At 32.6% G+C, this 25,036-nt stretch overlaps 1 protein-coding gene across 1 annotated transcript; it reads right to left on the reverse strand.

Moving 5' to 3' along the window:
* Window positions 1–6,232: 6,232 nt before the first annotated feature.
* Window positions 6,233–7,838, reverse strand: LOC134228962 (uncharacterized; the record flags this gene model as incomplete). Its single annotated transcript, XM_062710663.1, has 2 exons — window positions 7,097–7,838; window positions 6,233–6,370 (listed from the first exon to the last, which is right to left on the reverse strand). Coding segments are annotated over exons 1-2 (880 nt in total), but the record flags the coding sequence as incomplete, so codon positions are not given.
* Window positions 7,839–25,036: the final 17,198 nt, after the last annotated feature.

The raw sequence follows: 25,036 nt of genomic DNA on the forward strand, positions 1-25,036 counted from the left end.
AAAAAAATTCTCACAGCATATCTCTGCCTTTTTTATGTATTCATTCAGGCATATATGATTATCTCTTACATCAAATATACCTATCCTACTGTTACATATCTAGAAGGGATGGAATGTAGAAGCTTCTTGGGCCTTATAAATTTGTAAATTAGAGGACATATTACATATTAATAGGTAAAAACATGTACAGTGTGTACTTTTGAGTTTGAGAAGTACAATTCCTACAGTAAAACTCGGTTATAGCGAAGTCACTGGGACCTATGAAATTACTTCGCTATATCTGTAATTCGTTATAACTATATAAGAAATCAATTGAATTTATTTAGCTGGGTATCCAAATTGACTTCACTATATCCGTAAATTCGCAATATTCGTGTTCTACTAAATGAGTTTTGCTGTATTACCCAGTCTTTATTGTAATTTATTGAACAGATTTACATGCAAGTCCATACGATTTACAAATTACTCATTCTAAAGACTCTGATCTCCTTCTTATGTCTACAAAAATGACAATTCATCTTAATTTTAAACTATAGAGATACCATTTATTTAACCAGTGAATTTTATAATTGTGTGTGTGCATGTATAGGTTGGGGCAGTCTCACTGTTTTTGGTTTTTAATAAAATAAAAATAAAAAGTGGAGGAAATGTGCAATTTAATCCACATGCTTTATTCTGGCAAAAGTCTATTTTAAAGAAAAAGAAAATTTCTCCCGATACATGTTCTTAAACTTGGTTTTAAAAAAAATTCTGATACATGTAGTACCAATTATTTTCACTTACTAATGTCCCATGCAAACTAGAGTATGTAAATGCCTTGAAGAAATCTAACTCTAAGATACCAAAGATCCCGGAACATATTTTGGTTTTGAAATTATTTAGAGTCTATATAATCCTCATCAAGGAAATAAAAACGGTATTTTATTACTTACTGAAATAAAACAAATACCACAGTTTACACAAATGACAGTCATTTCAGGGAAAATCAGCACTTCAAAATTTTTTCATCACTTTTTACCATTTTCATGTATATATGCACATGATCACATGCATCAATGCATCTTTTCTGATAACTAGCTTACATTTGAAGACACTATATAGAAAAAATCAAGTTTATTTTTAATTTTTAATTGTGCTAAAAATTTTAATTTACAATTTATCATATACTGTTAAAAAAAATTATTTGAAATTTTCCATAATAGATGGAACATCATGCAGCTTTAAACCAGAATTTTTAGGTGTAATTAGGGCCACTTAATTGACTCAATGATTGTCAATTATAAAATTCATATTGTGTATATTTTTAATACCTGTATCATGAATTAATTTTGCTTGATCACAAAAATATGTTGATGGATATATATTCTCTATATATCTCTTTTGCACTCACTTATTAATGCAATAACTCTTGGAAATTTTTCTACAATGTTCAAGGTCCTCCACATTTATTACTTTTATTAGGTGGAACCTTTTTTATCTTTCAACATTTTTGAAATGGGTCTTTAGATTTAAAAAAAAAATGTTTACTTATTTATTTGTTTATTTATTGTTAAAAAACAAATGCTTTTAATTAACAAGATGTTTCAAATTATTTTTTGCACCTTTATTTCAAAGCAAAGCTTGATTTACGTATGTAAACAACATGCACCGCCACTGAGGAAAAGAAAAACGTCTGTGACTTGCCAGGTTCAATCTCGCGCATTATTGTTTTCATTTAGACGTAATGTATGTCTACTTACAAAACACCAAATAAACAAATAATAACCACCGTATGTCCAAAATATAAAACTTTGCCGACCATATAAGCTCTCGATATGCTTCAGACTGAAGTTCAGTAGCATGTGCATCCTACTTTCGTTTTAACAGGAAGAACTTCGCAAGGTTAAGGTCAAGTTAACCAGAGTTTTTCTGCTAAAATATCGAAAATATCTAAGTAATTTTAAGTCTACTAACATAAATTTATTAGAATTATTGATATTTAACTATTTTTTGGATTTATTTCTATATTTTCCTTTATATTTCAGCAAGTTAGTAGATATTTATTACATGCGCGTTTTTTCCCTGTTTCCAAACTTTCATCGTAACAAACGCCATACACCTTCACTTTAAATCACAATTTCACAAATAATTCGCAGATTTTCACTATCCATCATCACTCAGTAGAGGGTTTTGATCATTGATTGAGTAAAATATATTCAGATATTTCCATTGTTTAGGTAGATGTTAAATCATATAATATTGGTAGTAAAATCATTGTCAGGGAAATAATTATTACAGGTTAAATAAATCCTTAATATTGAAGGTTAGAAAATAAAGAAATCTTATAACCTCTAAAATGTTTAATGTAAACTTTCATCCTGCATTGTCACAGATGTTTTAAGTTCGGAGGGCTGAATAAGCACCAGAGACTGCGTTACACTGGTACTGCATGTACCATGCGGCGGCCTGATTCAGCAATTTCTTAAATGACCGAAATTATGTCGTTTTCAGGAAATTCAATCAAGAACTTTAAAGTCATCTCTACACTTTATTTTTTTCTTTGGTAGATAAATCATGCACAAAATAATGAAAGGTTGGAATGTTTGAAAAGTGTTCAAACAATTTGTATTTATTATAAGATTTTAGCGATGTACATGTATCGTGTATGCCAGTTTCACATTGTGTGTAATGTGAATAACATCAGCAAACAGATTAAGAAGACATAACAGTGCAGCCAAAAAAAAAAACAAAACAAAAAAACGGAATGTTTCATTTTTTTTTTCCGGAAAAGGTCGATAAACAAATGTCCAATCTGGTTCATTCTCAATCAATCATAAAATATCTTAAAAAGTGGGACTGTAACTTACAATATGTGCGTGTATCCGTATATATTCATGGCAAAATTTGCACAAAGTCTCCAAAGAGATAGAGCAGACACGTGACACGGGAGAAGGGGGGGGGACGAATTTTTCCTACATTTTTGTGTACAACATTAGAAGGTGTTTAACAATAACTGTAACAAAATAAATTGAGAAGCTCGAAAGGCCTTTCTTCAAAATATCCATTTTAAATCAACAGCTAAAAACTAATTCCGGAAGTAGTGGCCAAATCAAATACTCTGTGTCGTATCTACAGATATGTACATTTTTTAACTAAACGTAACTATCTATCAATATCCTTGGCAAGCTATCAAAGATTATGTACAGTTCTTAATACCTGTACAGAAAAGTGCAACAAAAAAAGCGAAGCAGTTTTTTTTAAACTTACATCATCTATACCGAAGTGAAAAGATGTAAATATATACTTCTATAATTTAATTCTGGTAATGACGCGGTATTTGATTGGATAAAGCAATTATTTTTTATTGTACTTGGTTATCTGTGTCACAATCACTTGGATAAAAAACATATCGATCCTCCTGACGTAACATTTCAATATTGTACAATTTGAACTGTTGAAGTGCTTTTTAATGAAAATTGACTTTATTCATTCATTAAATGAAAAAAAATTAAATTATAACGAATGAAAAGAAATACCGTATAAGCAGAATTTTTAGCGAGGATTTAATTTTGGCATTATTAGCGAAGGTACCAAGATCACTATAAAAAATATTGCTAAAAATTAATTGCGCTTTATTTGTAATAGCTTCTTTCATAATCCTTTTAAATTCGCTAAAATAACATCTCGCTAAAAATTAAAAACAATTTTTTAAGGACAAATCGCTAAATTTGCGTTTTGCTAAAATTTCCACTTATACGGTAATACCTACCCAATTTATACGGTGTTTACTTGGGTGGAACAGTTTACGTTTTTTTAAACCGCACCGTTAACTGTCCCAACTCAGTTTATACCGTATAAATTGGGTAGCTTTAAAATAAAAGAGAGGTACTTCTTGTCAATTTTTAATGAATTAGGGAGAGGGCAACAAATTTCATTTTAAATACGATCTTCCGGGAATTTTTACCATCACTGGACATCTTTAAAAAATACACACTTAATTGTGAAAAGGAAAGATCACGCAGACACTTGACTGAAACTAACTTTTTAAAGAATAAACCACATCAAACCACACCTAAGAGTTTTCCATAGCATTTAAATAATACAACACCCCTTTGTTTTACTGAGGAGAGTTTCTCTCGAGGAGGCGGTTTTACGTCGATTTTTACATTGTTGACTTTAGACGCATCTTTTGACGTTACGTCATAATAGAGATAAGGGAGGTTTTTGCTTGGCGTGTCACATTATACAGCAATATACCATCATAACCTGCATACGCTGTTTATATCTCTCAGTTGCAAGAGCATGCTGTACGTATGTACAATTTCTAAAACGAGGTGAATTATTGACAAACGAGTTGATGAAACAAGAATTTCAGCAGCCTCGTTTAAAGTCAAATGTTGTATGTTCTATGGTCGATATGATGACCTTGTCAGCAAATAAAATTTATCATTAAATAAAATGTTTCCCGACTTTTATCATACCGTAAATCACTTTTTATTCGCGAGAACTTTATTTTCGCGTAATTACGCGAGATAATGAGCTCGCGAAAATTTAATTCTCGCGTATATAAGTATTCCTTACGATTATATAGAGAAATGACAACAGTTCGTGAAAATTATGTTTCGTTTATGAAGATCCAATGACTGTCTCGCGAAAATAAGGTGACGCAAAAATTTAGTGATATACATTACTTATTGAAAGGCCAATATTTACACACTGAGTTCCCCCCTTATTCCAGATCATGACAAGGAGCACACGGCGGGTGACTGAATGGTGTAATAAAAGGATTATACAAACATTTAATACATTTTTTAATACAAAAATAACGCATGGGTGTCAAGTCCCCTGCCTAGTAACGATGATTCTAGAACATTGATTTTTTTCTTACTTTAAATGCAGCATGAGCAGTTTTAAGTTATATTTCCTCTTCAAATATTGTTTCCACTTTTAATAATGGATATGATATAAATATATACGCAGAGGTTTCTTATAAACACAAATAGGATATTGACATATTGTCAATCCAAAGCATATGGTAATTCAACATTTCAAAATGGCTGCCGGTAAGGAAAGGGATCCATCATATTCGTGCTTTTCTATTGCTTGGTATCAACAACGCAGTGATGTAGTATACCTTTCGGAATCTATTGGTATATATATCGACTTGGATAATGACAACTCCCTCACGCGATTGACAAGAATGGTCGACATTTACATGAAAAGGCCGTGTCACACTTGTATGTGCGTCTTAACTTGTATATTGAAAAGAGACTCATGATACTCAAGTAGCAATGAAGGGTTCGTAGGCCTATTATTCATGTAGCTACGAGTACTCCTCCTTTAGTTTTTGCAATAAAACTTGGATCAATCGTAGGATTACTACGGAATAGAAATTTACTGGTTCTTGATTTCTTGCAAGGTGTTATAATTGTTACTAAAAATAGAAATCTATGAAATTCATTCAATAGTCTACACTTCCAAAGTTTAAGTTTCATCTCAATAAAACTTGACACAAATTACAATATTATTTGGAGGACTAACATGGTGTAATTTTTTTTTTTTATTTGGATTTTTATATCATCTTCAATGAAATACAATACATCCATTCAAACGCACAAAATAATCAACTTTCTAATAATTGTTTTAAATAAGGTGATACAGTTAGTATTTCGATCAGTGAACACATGTCTTATCTGTCCTATAGCAACAGTGTCATAGTATTTCATAACAAACAATGATCGATGCTAAGCTGTTAATTTTCAATTAATCTAAGTGATAAATACGAAATAAAATATTCATTATTCATTTGTTGCATTAATTAATTTAATTATCCCATTGGTCAAGTCTTCGTATTTCATTTCTGTAGCAGTTTGTATATTATGGTGATGATCTTCTCTTAGAGATTGTTGATATGAGGCTAAAGCAGCTCGTATGTTCCCTGTTGTCTGCTGACACATCCCCAAAATATGCCATGATATGTTTCTCATATCTAAAGATATAACTTGTTCCTGATCATAGTGAACTAGGGTCTGTAAATCATTTAGGGCCATCTGTGCTCTATTTATGTCTACATGTTTGGCGCAAAAGATCTCTAGCATGTATAACATAACAAAGGGTGGGATAATTAAATAAGACAATCCGTTCTGTTGACCAGATATTTGCTCTGGTATCAATTCACTTATGTAAGGAATGTTATTTTGAAGTTTTATATCCCATGCTACAGTTTTTTTCATTTTTGTTGACAAGGACTGACCCCCTACAGCCTTCATATACATCTCTTCATCTACATTCAGATAATTGTGCATCACATATGGCTGTGCTAGCTTAACTTTTAGCACGTCTATTATAGACAAAGCTTTCATATATCTTAGTGTTTTGTAATCATACAGGGCTACGTACAACATATCAGAAATACAACCAAAGTTCGCTGCAAATTTTAGGATATGACGGGAAATTGTGTCAGCCCTGTACTTTAGTTTGTTTTTTTGTGTATGCATATTCCTATGTAACTTAAAAGCCAGCCTCTGAAGGAGAGAGTTTGTTAGTGTCTGTAGCACAATGATTTGATACTGTGTCAGGGGTTTAGTAATCGTCTGTTCTATTATATTGCATTGAAGATACCATATGCGTCTTTCTTCGCTTAATGCGATAGGACATTCGATGTTTTCTAATTCTATAAAAAACTCGACATCAAAATCAGCCTCCGAAACATCGACATTTTCATCTGCATGGCAGGAAAAACTGGGATCACGAAGGAAAGCTATGAATTCCTTACATGACATAATGGAGAGATTGTGTAGTATTGATCGTATACCCATTCTATACAACTCATACAGTCTTAAAAATAAACGACCTTGGGCTTCACCAAAAATATTACTCAGAAACATGTTATTACTCGGAATAAAAAAGTTAGGACACACCCCCTCATATACCCATTTGAGGACGAGTTTAAAACAGACCCAGAAACTATAGAGGAGAGTATGTGGAGTCCATTGAGGTATCATATTTTGTTGAATGACCCAGAAAACTGCAGTTTTCATGTGGTAAGAACACAGTAATTTTTCATCCTCACCTAATCCATTGTTAATTATTCTATTTAAAAACAACTTGAGCAAACCGTATGTTATGAACTGGCAGTGGGTCATTGCATACACTAGTTTTTGTTCTGCCAAAGAGAAAGAAATTCTCCATTCAATAGTTTCATGTTTTCCTAGTTTATGCCCAATTGCTACAAAGTGACATCCACCTTTTACTATCTCATCAACTATATTGCACTGGGGCCATGGGTGACTTCTGTCTATCCATGAAGAGGCAGACGGAGGCCAAATATCCGATGCAAAGCAGTGAGCAAAATCAAATCCTAGCACTCCATCACATCTACTCACACAAGGACCGTGGAGAGTGGATCGCTGTGATTCTTCAGAACAAATAATCGCTTTGTGCATTGAACTAGAAATGTAATCTCTTTTATTCATTCTAACAAAAGCTTCATTGATCTCGCTACATAATATTGAAGGTGAAAGCAAATATAACAAGGTGAATCCTGGTGGGCTTTCGGAATCATCACAGAGGATCAGTCTTTTCCTGTGAATGTCATAGCGCTGAGACTGACTTATATCCCAGATCACACGGTAATTATCTGGCCAGCACATAATGTCTACATCTGATTCCTTTAGTCTGAATCCTTCTCTTCTACTTCCACTTGTCATGATAGCTTCATCATGAATTGATTTTGTTTGATTTGCCAATTCAATTTTGAAGTCCAACATATCTCTTCTGGCTTGAATTTCCAGTGATGTTCCGATTTCATTACACATTATATAGAACACAACCGCTGATATATTCTCTATGTCCACCATACTATAAACGATTAAATAGAAATTTCGAATGTCTTTTAAATGAATAATTGGTTATAATATAATGTTTACATTTAAGGTGTTTTTCTTCATAGCCAACTATGAAATTGAAATGAATTATATTTCCGTGTATACTAATCCGTTAAAGTAAAAACTTGTGTTTACACGACGCCTAAATGAGGCTAAAGAGACATTAATAAAAATATAAAATATTAGGGCAGCTAATATTTCAAAGATTGAGTATATTCTATCACCTTTAAACTGTGAAATGTAAATATTAGAAATGTTTTAAGTTAAGTGTGAATTATTGGTGTGTTAATCGCACAGACTTCCATGTAGGCAAGTACACTTCATCAAATATGGCTATATGACAGGTCTGTCTGATTTACACATCCTTTAACGTATACCATCCATGAAATTAGTTACATTAAGTCGTTTCAATTCCACGGTGCTTATGTTTCACGATATCTTAAAAAGTACCAGTTGCTATGGTTTTAATTTCACGCTGCAAAAAATAAATTCCAAAGGATGAGGTGACATACTGCCCCCGGTAAATTGACTAAAATTATTTAATGTCCAAATTTTACTCATTTTTTGTATGTAACTAATCATTGATATGTGTACCTATATGAAATACCATTTTTAACAAAAATAGAAACGTGATTTGAAAGATATATATCTTTTATTTGGGTTTGGGTATCATGTTTACATCCAATTCCCATTGAATTTTGACCCCGTCTCACTTTTTGAAGCCCTTAAAATATACGAGCGCAAGTAGGTGCCATTTTCTCCTTTGGTTAGTCACTGTATTTTATTGATATCAACCTGTATGTGAAAGGAGATAATTGTACCTAACTGCACTCACATGCTTTTTTTAAAGAAATTATAAAATCTAGCTGGCTTTTCCCATCATGAACAGATCAACGAATCTAGATTTTTTTATGTAAGAATAAATTCATATGCTATTCGAGGAACTGACGATACTTTCTAAGTGAACAATCGGCTAAATAAGATGTGTTACGAGTAAGTACCACAACAATACATAGGAAATTTCATGCTTGAAAAAAGGCTAATTTAAAGTAAATTTACCTGGTTTCTGATAAATATATTATTATGCATTTGAGACATATATTAGATATGGATCTACAGATTTCCGAGATCACAGTTACAAACAATTGATTGATAGATATACATAGTTTAAAGTTTTGTAAAGTGTTTGGTGGGTAATTCGCTAGCCGTAGGTCTACACATATTTCCGAGTATCAGTGAATACATTAGTTTCATGTGCATTTCTTGACCCAAAACCGTAAACGCTGAGAATACGTGCGTATTATTAAGTATAAACAGCCTTGGCTGACAATTCAAAGTTTGAAATGTAGACGAGAATAAAAGGTATAAATTGACCTAAGCCACGTATCTGTGATAAAATGTAAACATGCATGTTTTGTCGTTCTGTCATCGAATTGGATAATTGGTTTGGTAAGCGATATTTGTGAAATAATAACAATTGTCATATAGGGTAGAAAATTCGGACATATATATCCTCAATTGTACTAAAACCCGCCAATTCTCTTTCATAAAAGAACATCTTGTTACAAACCAGGCCGAATTGCCATGATAGGGTCTAAAAAAATCATAGATAATGCAGTATTCCTTATAATTAAAATATGTCAGAACTATTTAAACTATTCAAAAGGCATTGTATTTATTCACTTATGTTTGAAAACTATCAAAATTGTTGTAGATTAAATATAATTTGTAGTGGAAAAGGGAGCCCCTGATAGCAGTTATGTCACATCATCCTTTCGTATAAGGATTTAAACTTAGCATTCACGATGGCTTTGATTTCGCGGAAAAATGATAAATAGCAAACATAGCGAAATTCAAACTATCTTGAATATTTATCAATCTACAGTATATCAAGGGTTTTTTAGAGGTATATATTTTAGACGAGTCCTCATATCACATGACTCAATACCGCGAAGAAAATGCGTTGTCAAAGTACATCTTACAGAGTTACGGTACAACTAAGTTGACCGTTTTTTACTTCAATTGCAAATCTGTGGATAATTACATTAATCTTTATTATATTTTTTCAGATGGAGTCTTTGCTTCAAATATAATATTAATTTACGTAGAATACTTTGAATAATATTCATCATTGGACAAATAATGCAAATTATGGCGCATAAATTATTGTGTGACCTTTTTTTTGCACTAAAAAATATCACATTTGGAGTAAACTAAATCATGCAATTAAAATATTTTCTTGTATCAAACTTTTTATGACTTAATGCTGATTGGTTGGAAGAATTGTGTAGTTTAAAATAATCAAAGAAAACGTTCGGATATGTGATGCGAGATATTGGTCAAAATATACAATTTTCAGGCAAAAGCCGGACGGGTGTAAATTTTATCTGGACATTTTTCATATATTTTCATTTCTTAGCGAAGTTTGTTGAGAGAATTTGTAAATTTCTTCTAAGAATATAAATTGAGGCATATATTTAATATTCCTAGCATATCATAGTGGAAGATATTCTCTAAGTAAAATATATGGGGCTTAGGTTTCAAGAAAAGAAAAGAAAAATTCTTTCGAATATGCAGTTTTATTTTTATATATCATCAACTATATTTGTCAACAAAATGAAGTGGAACAAATATTTAGACATTTTTTTTTACTTTGTATTCATTTGTTAACATTTAAACTAGTATTATACATTGGAATGTCTAATTGAGTCGATTTTTCACAGGTAAGAGATAAATAAAAGTTTCAAGAACTATAGTCCGTAGAAACGAATCTCCGCCATTATAATTTTACATATTCCTCTTGTGTCATTTATTTTTTTTATGGAATGTCTGAAATGACCCTTACAAAAAAGTAATTTTTCTATATTTAACTAAAGTCAATACTTTCATTTTGATTTACTAGGAGATTAACTGTAAATTCCATTTAGGTTTTAAAGATTAAACTCTTATACGCGATAAAAATGGCGTAAAATTTGTGAATAATGTCTTAATATTCAGGTGATATGTCCATTATATATACAAAATATGTACATTTGAATTATGGAAAGTAAAACATAATAAAACATAATAATCAGAAATTCACGGCTAAAATACTTTGATTCACTATAGTGAAAAATATGATTAATTTCCTAAAAAATGTATAGATTTATAGACTTTATAAGTACGCAAAATACCGGGTAAAGGTCAAAGATATTTCGACATGTACCTTTTTACTTGAAGTTTTAATTAATAAAATACAAGTTCTTTTTAAAGCAGCAGCAGCTCCTTCCAGAAAATGTCAAGTATGCAAAAACAATTAATAGCCTTTTTATATTTCAACAAGGGTATGTCCTTGGGATATTGAAATTTGAAGTTTCTATTAACGCCCAATCAAATCCTCCACAGACATTCTGTTTCTTAAGTTTCACGACGGGTTTATTTGATTTTAATAGACATTTTCCTGTGTCAATTCAGTCTTATCATTTGTGGTAAAACTAATTGTTCATATTTTAGTAAATGCCGCTTATAAAACATACAACTGATTTTTTTCCACGTATATACAAATATGTAGTTGTCTAAACTATGAACTGTTAAAGATGGTAATTATTTTTATTTATTTTACGTAATGTTAGCATGAATACTTACATATCGGGATGTCTAGAGAAATCCGTGAAATTCAATGTTCCAGGGACTTTATATAATAGAGGATAAGTTCCTTGTATATCATTTTATGTGTTCCTGTTGTGTCATTTAAAATTCTTCTTTATTTATTATGCGTGTACATGTATGTAGAAAGTATTCTGTCACACAAATTGACAACAGATTATTGTGATTGTAATTCAAAACAAAGTTGAGGGAAAATATTTTTAGATTTAATTGAATTTACTCTTAAATTCAATATATCTTAAAAACCATATTATCTGAAAAACTTTATCTTTTTAAATATGTTGTTTGCATGAATACAAAGGGTTATTATCTTCTTGTTGAATCTCATCTAATACAATGTATGCTTGACCTCTGCTTTGACTGCTGTGAGCTTAGGATGAGGCCAAAACGTAGCATACTGTGAAATCACTAATTTTTGGGGGAGGGGGGGGGGGGGAAGCGGGTTGGTGGTTTTCTGGGTATGAAGAGACCAGCAAATTTATGTCCTCCATGAAATGTGTTATTTTTTTTTTTTACAGATATTAGTCGTCGACAATTCTTCTCTCGCGAAACTAAATCCCAATAAACCCATATTTTTCCTCAAACCGCGAACATTTGACCACTCAAGAATATGTGATTAAATATGAATCCTATAATTTTTTTCTTCTTTTCTTATCAAGAATTAGAAAGCAAATCAATTGCCCGATCACAATGAACATTGAATATTGAAACATAATTTAAATTGAAAACTTTAAACTTCTGGGTTCAACATTTATGCCATTTGATGAACTTTATTTGATTATATAAAAATAAAATTCTAATGGAGCAGGAAATGTGTGCATCATGCTCGTATTATTTAAATCAAAGCTTGCAATTGGTTGTTAAAAATAATAATGAATTCCCTAGTCATCGTGTTCCTATTTTTCTTGTTCATTTAAAATTATTACAATTTTATTGACATTTGCTTTCACCCTAAAATCCAATTCTGACTCATCTTCGAAGCCCAGCATTGTCTCTTTGATCCTCTACTCTCTTAATGAAATAATCTTCTTTTTATGCTTAAAAACATCTCCAACGTACTTTACCTAATGAAATTATTCTTTATTTAAAATTTTAGTACCATCAGATGTTCGTCATGTTCGACAAAAAAAAATTAAAAGCTTAATCAATATTATTTATTATTATTAGGTTCATTTATATTTACTCGGCACTTTTGAGTGTAAATTTAAACATCATATATTTTCAACAAGTCAATTACGCTTTGAAGAATTAAAAGGAAGATGCTTAGAAAGACTGTTTTGTACCATCCGTTTATCAACTTATAACAAATAGCACAAATTGAATATTTTTAATAAAGATAATTATCGTTATCATAAAAACACGTTTAGGAAGTATTAATTGAGTTTATTTTTAAAGATATCGCCAATATTTTCCACGAAAAAAATTATAAATCATTCCTCAATTAATAAATATTTCTTTTTTTTCTGTTCTGAACCAGCTGCCTTTAATTGAAATAAAACTTTTGTGGTTATTAGTTATTTTTATCTTCAACTGAAATAAAATTCCTTCAGAAACTCCAAATGTCAAAGAATTCATTCTGAAAATGAATATAAAACGGCGATACATGCATTCGTGACTCTAAAACATGTGAAAAAACTCACTTTTAGAAAGGTTGCATGAACATCTTTGATCAAAGGAGTCATTCATGCAGGTGTCATTTGTCTCTGCGTCGACCGTTCAAAAGCTCGTCAGGTATACTGTAAAACAGCTTTTATTCGCGTGCGAGAAATATCCGCGAGTTTCGCGGCCTATTTAACTCGCAAATATTAATTGTCGCAATGTATTTATTTTTCTTTATATCAGTTGGAATTGGCTCCTCAGTCGGGAAAATTAATCGTCGCGGATTGATTCTTATCTGAAGAATCGCGAATAAAAGACGACGCGAATAATAGTTGGTTTACAGAGTATTTAATCCTCTGGTCATACTGGTCATAAATAAAAACCAGCTAGTTCATTTTAAGTAAGAAAGATATGGAGATAACGAACAGTTTTCAATTTTAAAGTCCATAAAACAATACAAAATAGGAGCAGAACAACTATGAATGTATTAGAAAACAAGTCTTAACATTTTCTGTGCGGTAAGTAGAGCAATTATGGAATTTAATTCGATATTTTGCATGGAAACCTCCATATGCAGCCTTAACTCACTTGCGTATAGTTCTTATCATCTATTGAAGAAGAAGGGCGAATGAATCCCATGGTCTCGGAGGTTGTGGCCAAAGCTAAAGTTATTATAATTGATATCTTTAAAATTCATCCCTCTTTTCTGCTGAACTTGAAGCAGCGCAATTGTTCGTTATTTCCATATCCTTATATTAATATGGATATGACATGCCTGAGTTCTTGTGCAAAATGTAGATATTCGTGAACCCTAGATTTATTGCTCTGAATTAAGGTCCAAAGGTTGGTTAGATATTGACAGAAAGTCAGTTAGCCAATGCTCACTTGTAAAACTCGCGTTATGAGGTGAATTTAGTAGTAACAGAAAGTTAACTAAAACTTGACATCGATTTCGAATAAAAAAGAATCCAATCATATGACATGCCTACACAAAGAGTGTGCTAAAATTTCACTAGCATATTCTATGACTAGTTGCATGTAAATTTGGTACAGAAGACGCAAGAATAATCAGGAAGTTATCAAAATTTGATCCACAGTATGACATGCCAAAATTATTATAAAATTTCAAAAATCTGCTTTGTTGTAGTTGCTGAGAAAACTTTGACAAAAACAAAAATTATTACTTTCAATTTAATGTTTCTCCCTTTTCAAAGCCAAAGAAAATCCAAAAATAAGCAAAATAACTTACCGTATTCATTCTAAAAATGTTAATACTTACCGTATTAATTCTAAAAATGTTAATTTTATAAGCATAAGGACATCTGTCTATCAACAGCAATATTACAATGTTTTACAAAATCAATGATACACATGAAGATAATAAATGCTTTAAAGAAGTAAAAAAAATTACAAAATGGGAACAACATTGTGTATAAACTCTTCAGATAGAATTCTTTTACAAGTTTCTTGCATTTAACTTTTTTTTTATATTTCCAATGCCAAATTGTCTGCATTCTCATTTCTGTAGCAGTTTGTATATGGTGAAGTTGATCCTCTTTTAGAGATTGTTGGTATAATTATAGAGCATCCTGAAGGTCCCCTGTCATCTGTTGACGAATCCCCAAATCTGCGATACTATGTTTTCGACAATTGGACGAAAGGTCACAGCTGTGTTATAGGCGTGTTTCATTGAATTTAACTAAACCTATAGTTATTCCATTGACAGATTTCAGACATTCTCATTTCTGTAGCACTTTGTATACTGTGGAGTTGATCTTCTCTTAAAGATTGTTGGTATGAGCATAGAGCATCCTGAAAGTTTCCCATCATCTGCTGGCACATCCCCAAAATATGCCATGATATGATAACGACACCGAAAGGTATGAACTGCCTTTCATCATAATGAACTAATGTTCATAATTCATTCAGAGCTGTTTGTGCTCTTATTGTGCCTATGCATCTGTTGCAGAATATTTCCAGCATGTATAACAGTGCATAGGTTGGAACATATAAAAAAGGTGAACCGTGCTGTAGACTAGATATTTGTTCTGGTATCAGTTCATTGATATATTGCATTTCATTACTAAGATTGATATTCCATGCAACGGCTTCTCTCATTTTTGTAGACCAGGACTGTCCCTTTAGATACTCAATGTACTTGTTTGCATCGACCTTAAAATTGTGGATCACGTAAGGCTGCGAAAGTTTTACCTTTATAACCTCTATAATAGCTGAAGCTTCCGTGTATCTAAATGTTTTGTAATAATACATGGCTATATACAACAAGTCGGATATACAACCAAAGTTCGCTGCAAATTTCAGGATATGACAGGACATTTTGTCAGCTCTGTATTTATGTTTGTTGTTTTGAGCACAAGTATTCATATGTAATATAAAAGGAAGTTTCTGAAGGATATTGCCTGTTAATTTCTGTACAGTAATGACTTGATACTGTGTCAGGGGTGAACTTATCATCTCTTCTATTGCTAATAGATACAACATGCAGCTTTGTAAATCTATGGCAGGTAGTGAATGATTATTACTTATTTCCTCGAATAGCTTGACATCAAAATCAATTTCAGAAGTCAAGGTATTTTCATCGGTACAGATACAGAACTTTGGATGACGAAGAATGTCTATACATGCTTTACATGACATGATGTAGAGCGTGTCTAGCAGCGATTTGATACCTTTGGTATAAAGCTCATATAGTCTTGTAAATAAACCGTTTTGTGCTTCACCGTATATATTGCTAATAAACATGTTGTTACTTGGAATGAAAAAGTTTGGACACACTCCCCCATTTGAGGATGAGTTTAAAACAGACCCAAGAACACTTCAGGAGATTTTGTGGATGCCAGTAGGGTATTATATTTTGTTGTATTGCCCAGAAAACGGCAGTCTTAATATGGTAGGAACACAGTAATTTTTCTTCATCTCTTAATCCATTGTTAATTTATCTTCTTAAAAACAATTTAAGGAAACCGTAAGTTAGAAACTGACACTGGTTCATTGCACACACAAGCTTTTGTTCTGCCAGAGAGAAAGAGATTCTCCATTCATTGTGTTCATGTCTTCCTAGTTTATGTCCAATTGCTACAAGGTGACATCCACTTTTCACTATGTCCTCAACAATATGAGACGGGGGCCACGTGTGACTTCTGTCTATCCAGGAGGAGGCAGATGGAGGCCAAAAATCAGAGGCCAAACAGAGGGCATAATCAAATTCTAGTTCTCCATGAGTTCTAGTGACGCAAGGTCCATGCATATATGGATTGGAAATAAAAAGGGATGCAAAATACAAACTCTGTCTGAATTCAGAACTGGATATATTCCTTCCTACACGATCTCTCATGATAGTTCCATTCAAGCTGGCGGATATAATATGTAGTAAAGTGTATCCTGGTGGACTATCAGAGCAGTCAGAGAGAATCAGTGTTTTTCTGTATCTGTTGTAATAGAAAGCCTGAGATAATTCCCATATCACGATCTCCTTTCTTGGCCACATCATAACGTCTATATTTGATCCTTCCAGTCTGAATCCTTCTTTGTGGCTTCCACTTGTCATCACAACAGTGTCATGACAAGTCCTTATTTGATTCTTTATCACATCTTGGATATCCAGAATATCTCTCCTGGCTCCAATTTCTACGGATGTCCCCACTTCTTTACACAGTTTTCCGAACACATATTCTGACATGTGCTGCAAGTCTATCCTACTACAAAGGATAATAAAGATCTTTATCTTCTACATTTGACACTTAATTACCTACTAGAGATATATCATCAGCAATGCTTTTATCTTTTTATTTAGCTCTTTAAGTGTAATGCTGTTCACAAACCATTTACTTTTTCAAATTAAGACTGTTTTGAGCCACATACAATGTATAATGAAAGGAAATGTGAGCAAGCGCACATACCTCACGCTCCCCCAAAACTCAAAGTGCCGAAAATCCCGAAAACGAATAAAGGAATCGGAATTTTATGATACACATCTACATATTGTGTCCTAAATGTCGGCAAAATTTGACAGAATTCTGTGCAGCGGTTTATGAGAAGTTTCGCTGACAAACTGCTCATCTCTATATTCAAGATATGTCCAAAAATCAAAGTTGAAAAATGCCGAAATTTCCGGAAACAATAAAGGAATCGAAATATCCTGGTAATATGCACAACTTCACATTGTGTTCTAAATATCTGCAAAGTTTGAAAAAATTCTGTGCAGCGGTTTATGAGGAGTTGCGCTGACAAACTGTTCATCTCTGTATTCAAGATATAGCCAAAAATCAAAGTTAAAATGTGCCGAAATTTCCAGAAAAATAAAGGAATCGGAATTTCCTGGTAATATGCACATCTACACATTGTGTACTAAATATATGCAAAGTTTGACTAAATTATGTGCAGCGGTGCTGACAAACTGTTCATCTATATATTCGAGACATGGCCAAAAATATAAGTTGAAAAGTGCCGAAATTCCCGGAAAAAATTCTGTGCAGCGGTTTATGAGGGGTTGCGCTGAAAAAAAGGACTGACGGACTGTCTGACTGAGTGACTTCCACATTGACTGACTGACGGACGGGTCAAAAACATTTTATACCTCCCGCAACTTGATGCGTGGGGTATTATTATATAAAGTTATGATTTTCAAATAGAATGTTATGAAACAAATATGAACGGCATTTTTCAGAATATTGTATATTTATCATAAAAACTTACATTTCAGAGGACCTCATGGAGTCCATTTTTTCCGATCAGATTTGAAAATTTAGGAATTACATATGATTTTATACAAACTTCTTTTACAAAAAATTCTATTAATAACTCAAAAGATGATAGAACTTTTTCCTCAATTAGCAAAAAACTATTATTATAGTATTTTCTTCCTTATAAACAACAGGTGACAACAACAACAACAACAGATGATATTTTCAAAATCCAACATGTTCTGACAAAACTAATTAAACAAAAATAATTAGAAAGTACTTGAAAAGAAAGGAAGCTTAGAGCTATACACGGGTATGGTTGTAGATTGACGATCTCGTGTAAAACATTTTTAATTATGTAGTACAATGTAACTCATTTCTTCTATTCAATAATTTTGGGTAGAAAAAAAGTTCACAAAATTGACATGTATACACCCTTTTCTGTGAAAATAAAGGAACTGTAAGCAATGAACTCACTAAATAATACCCCCGCCTCCCATATGAAAATAATGGCAGTGTCCATGTTTTGCAATGGGAAACTCAGTATGTATGTCGAATCAAAAAGTGAAATAGGAGGTGCATATATAATTGCATTATGAAATAAAGACTCTCTGAAAGTCTCATCAAATTTCATTCAGTAGTTAAAGAGGAGTTGCGGATAAGAGATGGGTACCCCAAAGCGTAAAACAGACAGACGAACGGCCATCCCGATTACAATTTACCCTCCCGCTTTTCAAGGTGGGGGATAAAAATAAGACATCCTATATATTAGACATTTTCAAGCCTACAATTAGAATGTGTTTGTGTCATATACAGGCGATTTCGTCTCTTATTAAAACGTTCGATTGCTTTGTATTAGAGAAGACCTAACAGTTTGAGCACACATGTATATATGAGGAGTCTCCATATTTTATGAACAGTAAAGGTAAAAGTCATATTTAAAGGTCAAAGGTAAAAAGTATGATGTCATCAGTTTAATATCAGTTTAATATCAAAGTTTTTTTTTCAATTTTTTAAAATCTAAAATCAGTGGTTCAGTTTCCCTCGAGCTCATATTTGACACATTTTAATCTTTCTTTTTCATTTCTATCATTCTATTGATTTTTTGTCAAGATTTTATTAATCGGTTTATTTAAAGGAAAGGGGAGCATATTTACATATGACTTTGTAATTCTCGAACTAAGTAAGTTTATTTTTACATCAAAATGCATTCAATTATACTGATTTCAATATCTTTTACTTATTTAAAGTCTTTATAAACAGCGTTTCACTGAAGTACAAATATTAACATAAGTATTAATATTGTTTAATTCAATTAATTCAAATATGTTATTAAAGTGTTATAAATAATTTGGAAGGTAAATCTAGAGGTTCTGATAAAAGGTCAAAGAAATTGTCAAATTACAACTCAAATTCAACATTTCATGTAATTTATGACCAAATATTTCCATTTCTAATTTTTTTTCCCTCTGTGATATCTCTTTGAAAGTTAGCGGAGTTGATTTCTAGATAATTCTACCGGAATGTAAATTAGGCGGGTCGATAGGTCAGGAGCTAGGGAGGCCTAATATGCATGCAAATCTCGTGCGCATCTGTCTCTGTCGCTAAGGAGGCTAAATTTGCATGTAAATCTCATACGTCTGCCTTTGTATTTGACGTCAGTGTGCGAGGACTATTGAAATTGGCATGAGAGTCCTCGTGTATTTAAATCTATGTCTACATTTTTAAAGTCTTAATCTACCATTTTATTTCAAAATGAAATGAAAATATAAGGAATCGCTGTCTAGTTAGTATAGTATGCCAAGGGCATCAACGATAGTGGGAAACATGGGATAATTTATGCATAACGCGAAACATGGGATAATTCATGCATAATGGGCGTTTTTGAGTGTAAATTTAAACATCATATATTGTTAACAAGTCAATTACGCTTTGGAGAATTAAAAGGAAGATTCTTAGAGAGACTGTTTTGTACCATCTGTTTATCAACTTATAACAAATAGCACAACTTGAAAATTTTAATTGAGGTCATTATCGTTATCATAAAAAACACTTTTATAATTAGGATGTATTAAATTGAGTTTATTTTTAAAGATATCGCCAATATTTTCCACGAAAAATTATTAATCATTCCTCAATTAATAAATATTTCTTCTTTTTTTGTTTTTGTTTTCCGAACCAGCTGTCTTTAATTGAAATCAAACTTTATAAAAATAAATATAAAACGGAGATACATGTATTCGTGACTCTAAACCATGTGAAAAAACTCACTTTAAGAAAGGTTGCATGAACATCTTTAATCAAAGGAGTCATTCAGATGTCTTTTGTCTCTGCTTCGACCGTTCAAAAGCTCGTCAGGTATACTATAGTTTCGCTACCTACTTTAACTCGCGAATATTGATTGTCGCAAAGCAGTTATTTTGCTTTGTATCAGTTGAAAATGGTTTTTCAGTTGGAAAATTATTCGTCGCCGATTGATTTCAATCTGAAGAATCGCGAATAAAAGATGACGCCAATAATAGTTGGTTTACAGAGTACTTAATACTCTGGTCATAAATAAGAACCAAACAGGTCATTTTATGCAACAATCGAAAGACTTTCAACCAACTTTGGTTCTTATCATCCATTGAAGAAGGGCGGATGAACCCCATGGTCTCTGAGGTTGTGGCCAAAGCTTAAGTCATTATAATTAATACAATCTTTTAAAAATATTCCCTCTCTACCGCTGAACTTGAAGCAGCAAAACGTAGATATTCGGGAACCCTATTTTCAATGTCCAGGATTAAGGTCATTGGCAACTCAGGTTTTCCGTAGAAAAAAAAAGGTCTATACATAGGTTTTTTCACTTATGAAAAGAGTCATTGAGAGTGATCTCCCGTATGGAATTCTCTAGGCGCTGAAAACAAAGAAAGCATATGTTACAAACTGAGAGGTAAACAAAAGCACATGTGTTTTTTATCGGATATATTCAACTCTTCAGTAATAAAAGAAAAGTAGCGAGGGTTTGTTAACATTGTGCTGAGCAGGCAGACAGTCAACATGTCGTCATTTAGAATAGGTACGGGAATGATAAAATGTAAAATAATAATAATGAAAGTGGTGGTGATAGCTAAGTAGACCGGATGAGAGCGATTCTATAGGTTATGTGAAAGAGGCACCATTTAAAGTTAATAATAAATCCTTGCCAAAATGTTTTATGACAGTTCGTTTCCAATAAAGTAAATTATAGAATAAAAACAAACAACCAGTCTCTTGATCATTATGAATATTGATTAGATGTTAAGGGAAGTGACTTAAAATTAAAGAACAGTGCGTGTATTTCTGTGTTTTGTTTCAATATTTGCATTTGCAGCCAAAATATATGCATGTCAACAAAGATGAGGTTTCAACAATGTATTTTATGTATAAACCTTATGAAATAAATGGGTTTTGGAGAAAACTTATGGTTAAAAATAATATAGGCCCATTTTATCAACAATTTACATAGGAAATGCATAGAAAATTGTAAAAGCATTGATTTGACAAAATCTATAAAGGAAGGCTGGCTTGATGGGTAAAAAGGACCTGAAATGAACATGTTTGGTACCATTAAACCTGTTCAAAAAAATCTTGAAAAAGTCTATACGAAAGCCAGAAACGTTGCCAATGTCCTTAAGGTCCAAAAGTTGGTTAGATATTGACAGAAAGTCAGAAAGTCAGAAAGCCAATGCTCACCTGTAAACCGCACTAGATGTGAATTTAGTACTACCAGAAAGTTAAAAACTAAAACTAGACATCGAATTCGAATAAAAATGAATCTAACCATATGACAAGCCTACACAAAGAGTGTGCTAAAATTTCTCTAGCATCTTCTATATGAGTAGTTGCATAGAAATTTGGTATAGAAGCAAAATTTGATCCACAATATGGCATGCCAAAACTGTTACAATATTTCAAAATATGCTTTGTTGTGGTAGCTGAGAAAACTTTGACAAACACAAAAATTACTACTTTCATTATTTAATATGTTTCTCCCAATTCAAAGCAATAGAAAATCCCAAAATAAGCAAAACAACTTACCGTATTCATTCTAAACATATCAATGTAATAAGCACAAGAACATCTGTCTATCAACAGCAATAATACAATGTTTTACAAGTTACAACATTCAATGATACACACGAAGATATTAAATGCTGTAAAGAATTAAAATAAAATAGGAACAATATTGTGTTTAAACTCTTTCAAATAAAGTTCTTTTTTCAAGTATCTTGCATTTAACTTATTTCATGATTCCATTGCCAATTTGCTTGCATTCTCATTTCTGTAGTGGTTAGTATACTATGAAGTTGATCTTCGCTGAGAGATTGTTGGTATGAGTATACAGCATTTTGAAGGTTCCATGTCATTTGCTGACACATTCCAAAAATCTGCCATACTGTGTTTGACAATTGGACGAAAATATGACGATTGTTCTAAACGATACATTGCGTTATAGACGTGTTGAACTGAATTTAACTAGACGTATAGTGATTCCATTGACAGATTTCAGACATTCTCATTTCTGTAGCACTTTGTATACTGTGGAGTTGATCTTCTCTTAAAGATTGTTGGTATGAGCATAGAGCATCCGGAAAGTTTCCCGTCATCTGCTGGCACATCCCCAAAATATGCCATGATATGTTAACGACACCATAAGGTATGAACTGCCTTTCATCGTAATGAATTAATGTTCGTAATTCATTCAGAGCTGTTTGTGCTCTTATTGTGTCTATGTATCTGTAGCAGAAGATTTCCAGCATGTATAACAGTACCGAGGTTGGGACATATAAAAAAGCTGAACCGTGCTGTAGACTAGATATTTGTTCTGGTATCAGTTCATTGATATATTGTATTTCATGACTTAGACTGATATTCCATGCAACGGCCTCTCTCATTTTTATAGACCAGGACTGTCCTTTTAGAAACTCAATGTACTTTTTTGCATCGACCTTAAAATTGTGGATAACGTAAGGCTGCAATATCTTCACCTTTATCATTTCTATAATAGCTAATGCTTCCATGTATCTAAATGTCTTGTAATAATATATGGCTATGTACAATAAGTCGGATATACAACCAAACTTCGCTGCAAATTTCAGGATGTGACAGGAAATTTTGTCAGCTCTGTATTTAAGTTTGTTTTCTTGTGTAAAAGTAATCATATGTAACATAAAAGCAAGTTTCTGAAGGATATTGCCTGTTAATTTCTGTACAGTAATGACTTGATACTGTGTCAGGGGTGAATTTATCATCTCTTCTATTGCAAGTAGATACAACATGCAGCTTTGTAAATCTATGACAGTTAGTGAATAATTGTTGCTTATTTCATCAAATAACTTGACATCAAAATCAGTTTCACAAATCAGGGTATTTTCATCTGTACATATAATGAACTTTGGATTACGAAGAATATCTATACATGCGTTACATGACATAATGTAGAGAGTGTCTAGTAGCGATTTTATACCTTTGGTATAAAGCTCATACAGTTTTATAAATAACATATTTTGTGCTTCACCATATATATTGCTAATAAACATGTTGTTAGTTGGAATGAAAAAGTTGGGACACACCCCCTCATACACCCATTTAAGGATGAGTTTAAAACAGACCCATGAACACATCAGGAGATTTTGTGGACACCAGTGGGGTATCATATTTTGTTGAATCGCCCAGAAAACGGCAGTCTTTATGTGGTAGGAACACAGTAATTTTTCATCATCCCTTAATCCATTGTTAATTATTCTTCTTAAAAACAATTTAAGAAAACCGTAAGTTAGGAACTGACAGTGATTCATTATATACACAAGTTTTTGCTCTGCCAGAGAGAAAGATATTCTCCATTCATCATGTTCGTGTCTTCCTAGTTTATGTCCAATTGCTACAAGGTGACATCCACTTTTCACTATGTCATGAACAATATGGGACGGGGGCCACGTGTGACTTCTTTCTATCCAGGAGGAGGCAGATGGGGGCCAAAAATCAGAGGCGAAACAGTAGGCATAATCATATTCAAGTTTTCCATGAGTTCTACTGACGCAAGGTCCATGCATATATGGATTGGAGTTAAAAAGGGATGCAAAATACAGACATTGTCTGAATTCAGAACTGGATATATTCCTTCCTACACGATCTCTCATGATAGTTCCATTCAAGCTGGCAGACAAAATACATAGTAAAGTATATCCTGGTGGACTATCAGAACAGTCTGAGAGAATCAGTGTTTTTCTGTATCTGTTGTAATAGAAAGATTGAGATAACTCCCAGATCACCATCTCCTTTTTTGGCCACATCATAACGTCTATATCTGATCCTTCCAGTCGGAATCCTTCTTTGTGGCTTCCACTTCTCATCATCACAGTGTCATGACACGTTCTTATTTGATTTGTTATCACATCTTGAATATCCAGAATATCTCTCCTAGCTCCAATTTCTACGGATGTCCCCACTTCTTTACACAGTTTTCCGAACACATATTCTGACATGTGCTCCAAATCTATCCTACTTTAAAGGATAAAAAAGAGCTTTATCTTCTACATTTGACACTTACTTACCTACTAGAGATATATCATCAGCAATGCTTTTATTTTTTTATTTAGCTCTTTTAGTGTTATGTTGTTCACAAACCATTTTCATTTTCAAATTAAGACTGTTTTGAGCCACATACAATGTATATTGAAAGAAGATGTGAGCAAGCGCACAAACCTCACGCTCCCCCAAAACTCAAAGTGCCGAAAATCCCGAAAAAGAATAAAGGAATCGGAATTTCCTGATGCACATGTACATATTGTGTCCTAAATGTCGGCAAAATGTGACAGAATTCTGTGCAGTGGTTAATGAGAAGTTGCGCTGATAAATGATCATCTTAATATTCAAGATATGTCTACAATTCAAAGTTGAAAAGTGCCGAAATTCCCGGAAACAATAAAGGAATCGAAATATCCTGGTAATATGCACATCTACACATTGTGTTCTAAATATCTGCAAAGTTTGACCAAATTCTGTGCAGCGGTTTATGAGGAGTTGCGCTGACAAACTGTTCATCTCTGTATTCAAGATATAGCCAAAAATCAAAGTTGAAATGTGCCGAAATTTCCAGAAAAATAAAGGAATCGGAATTTCCTGGTAATATGCACATCTACACATTGTGTCCTAAATATGTGCAAAGTTTGACTAAATTATGTGCAGCGGTGCTGACAAACT

This window comes from Saccostrea cucullata, unplaced genomic scaffold, assembly GCF_032062105.1.
Source record: "Saccostrea cucullata isolate Sc308-1 unplaced genomic scaffold, CSIRO_AGI_Scuc_v1 ctg5300, whole genome shotgun sequence".
In the NCBI taxonomy this organism is placed as follows: Eukaryota; Metazoa; Mollusca; class Bivalvia; order Ostreida; family Ostreidae; genus Saccostrea; species Saccostrea cuccullata.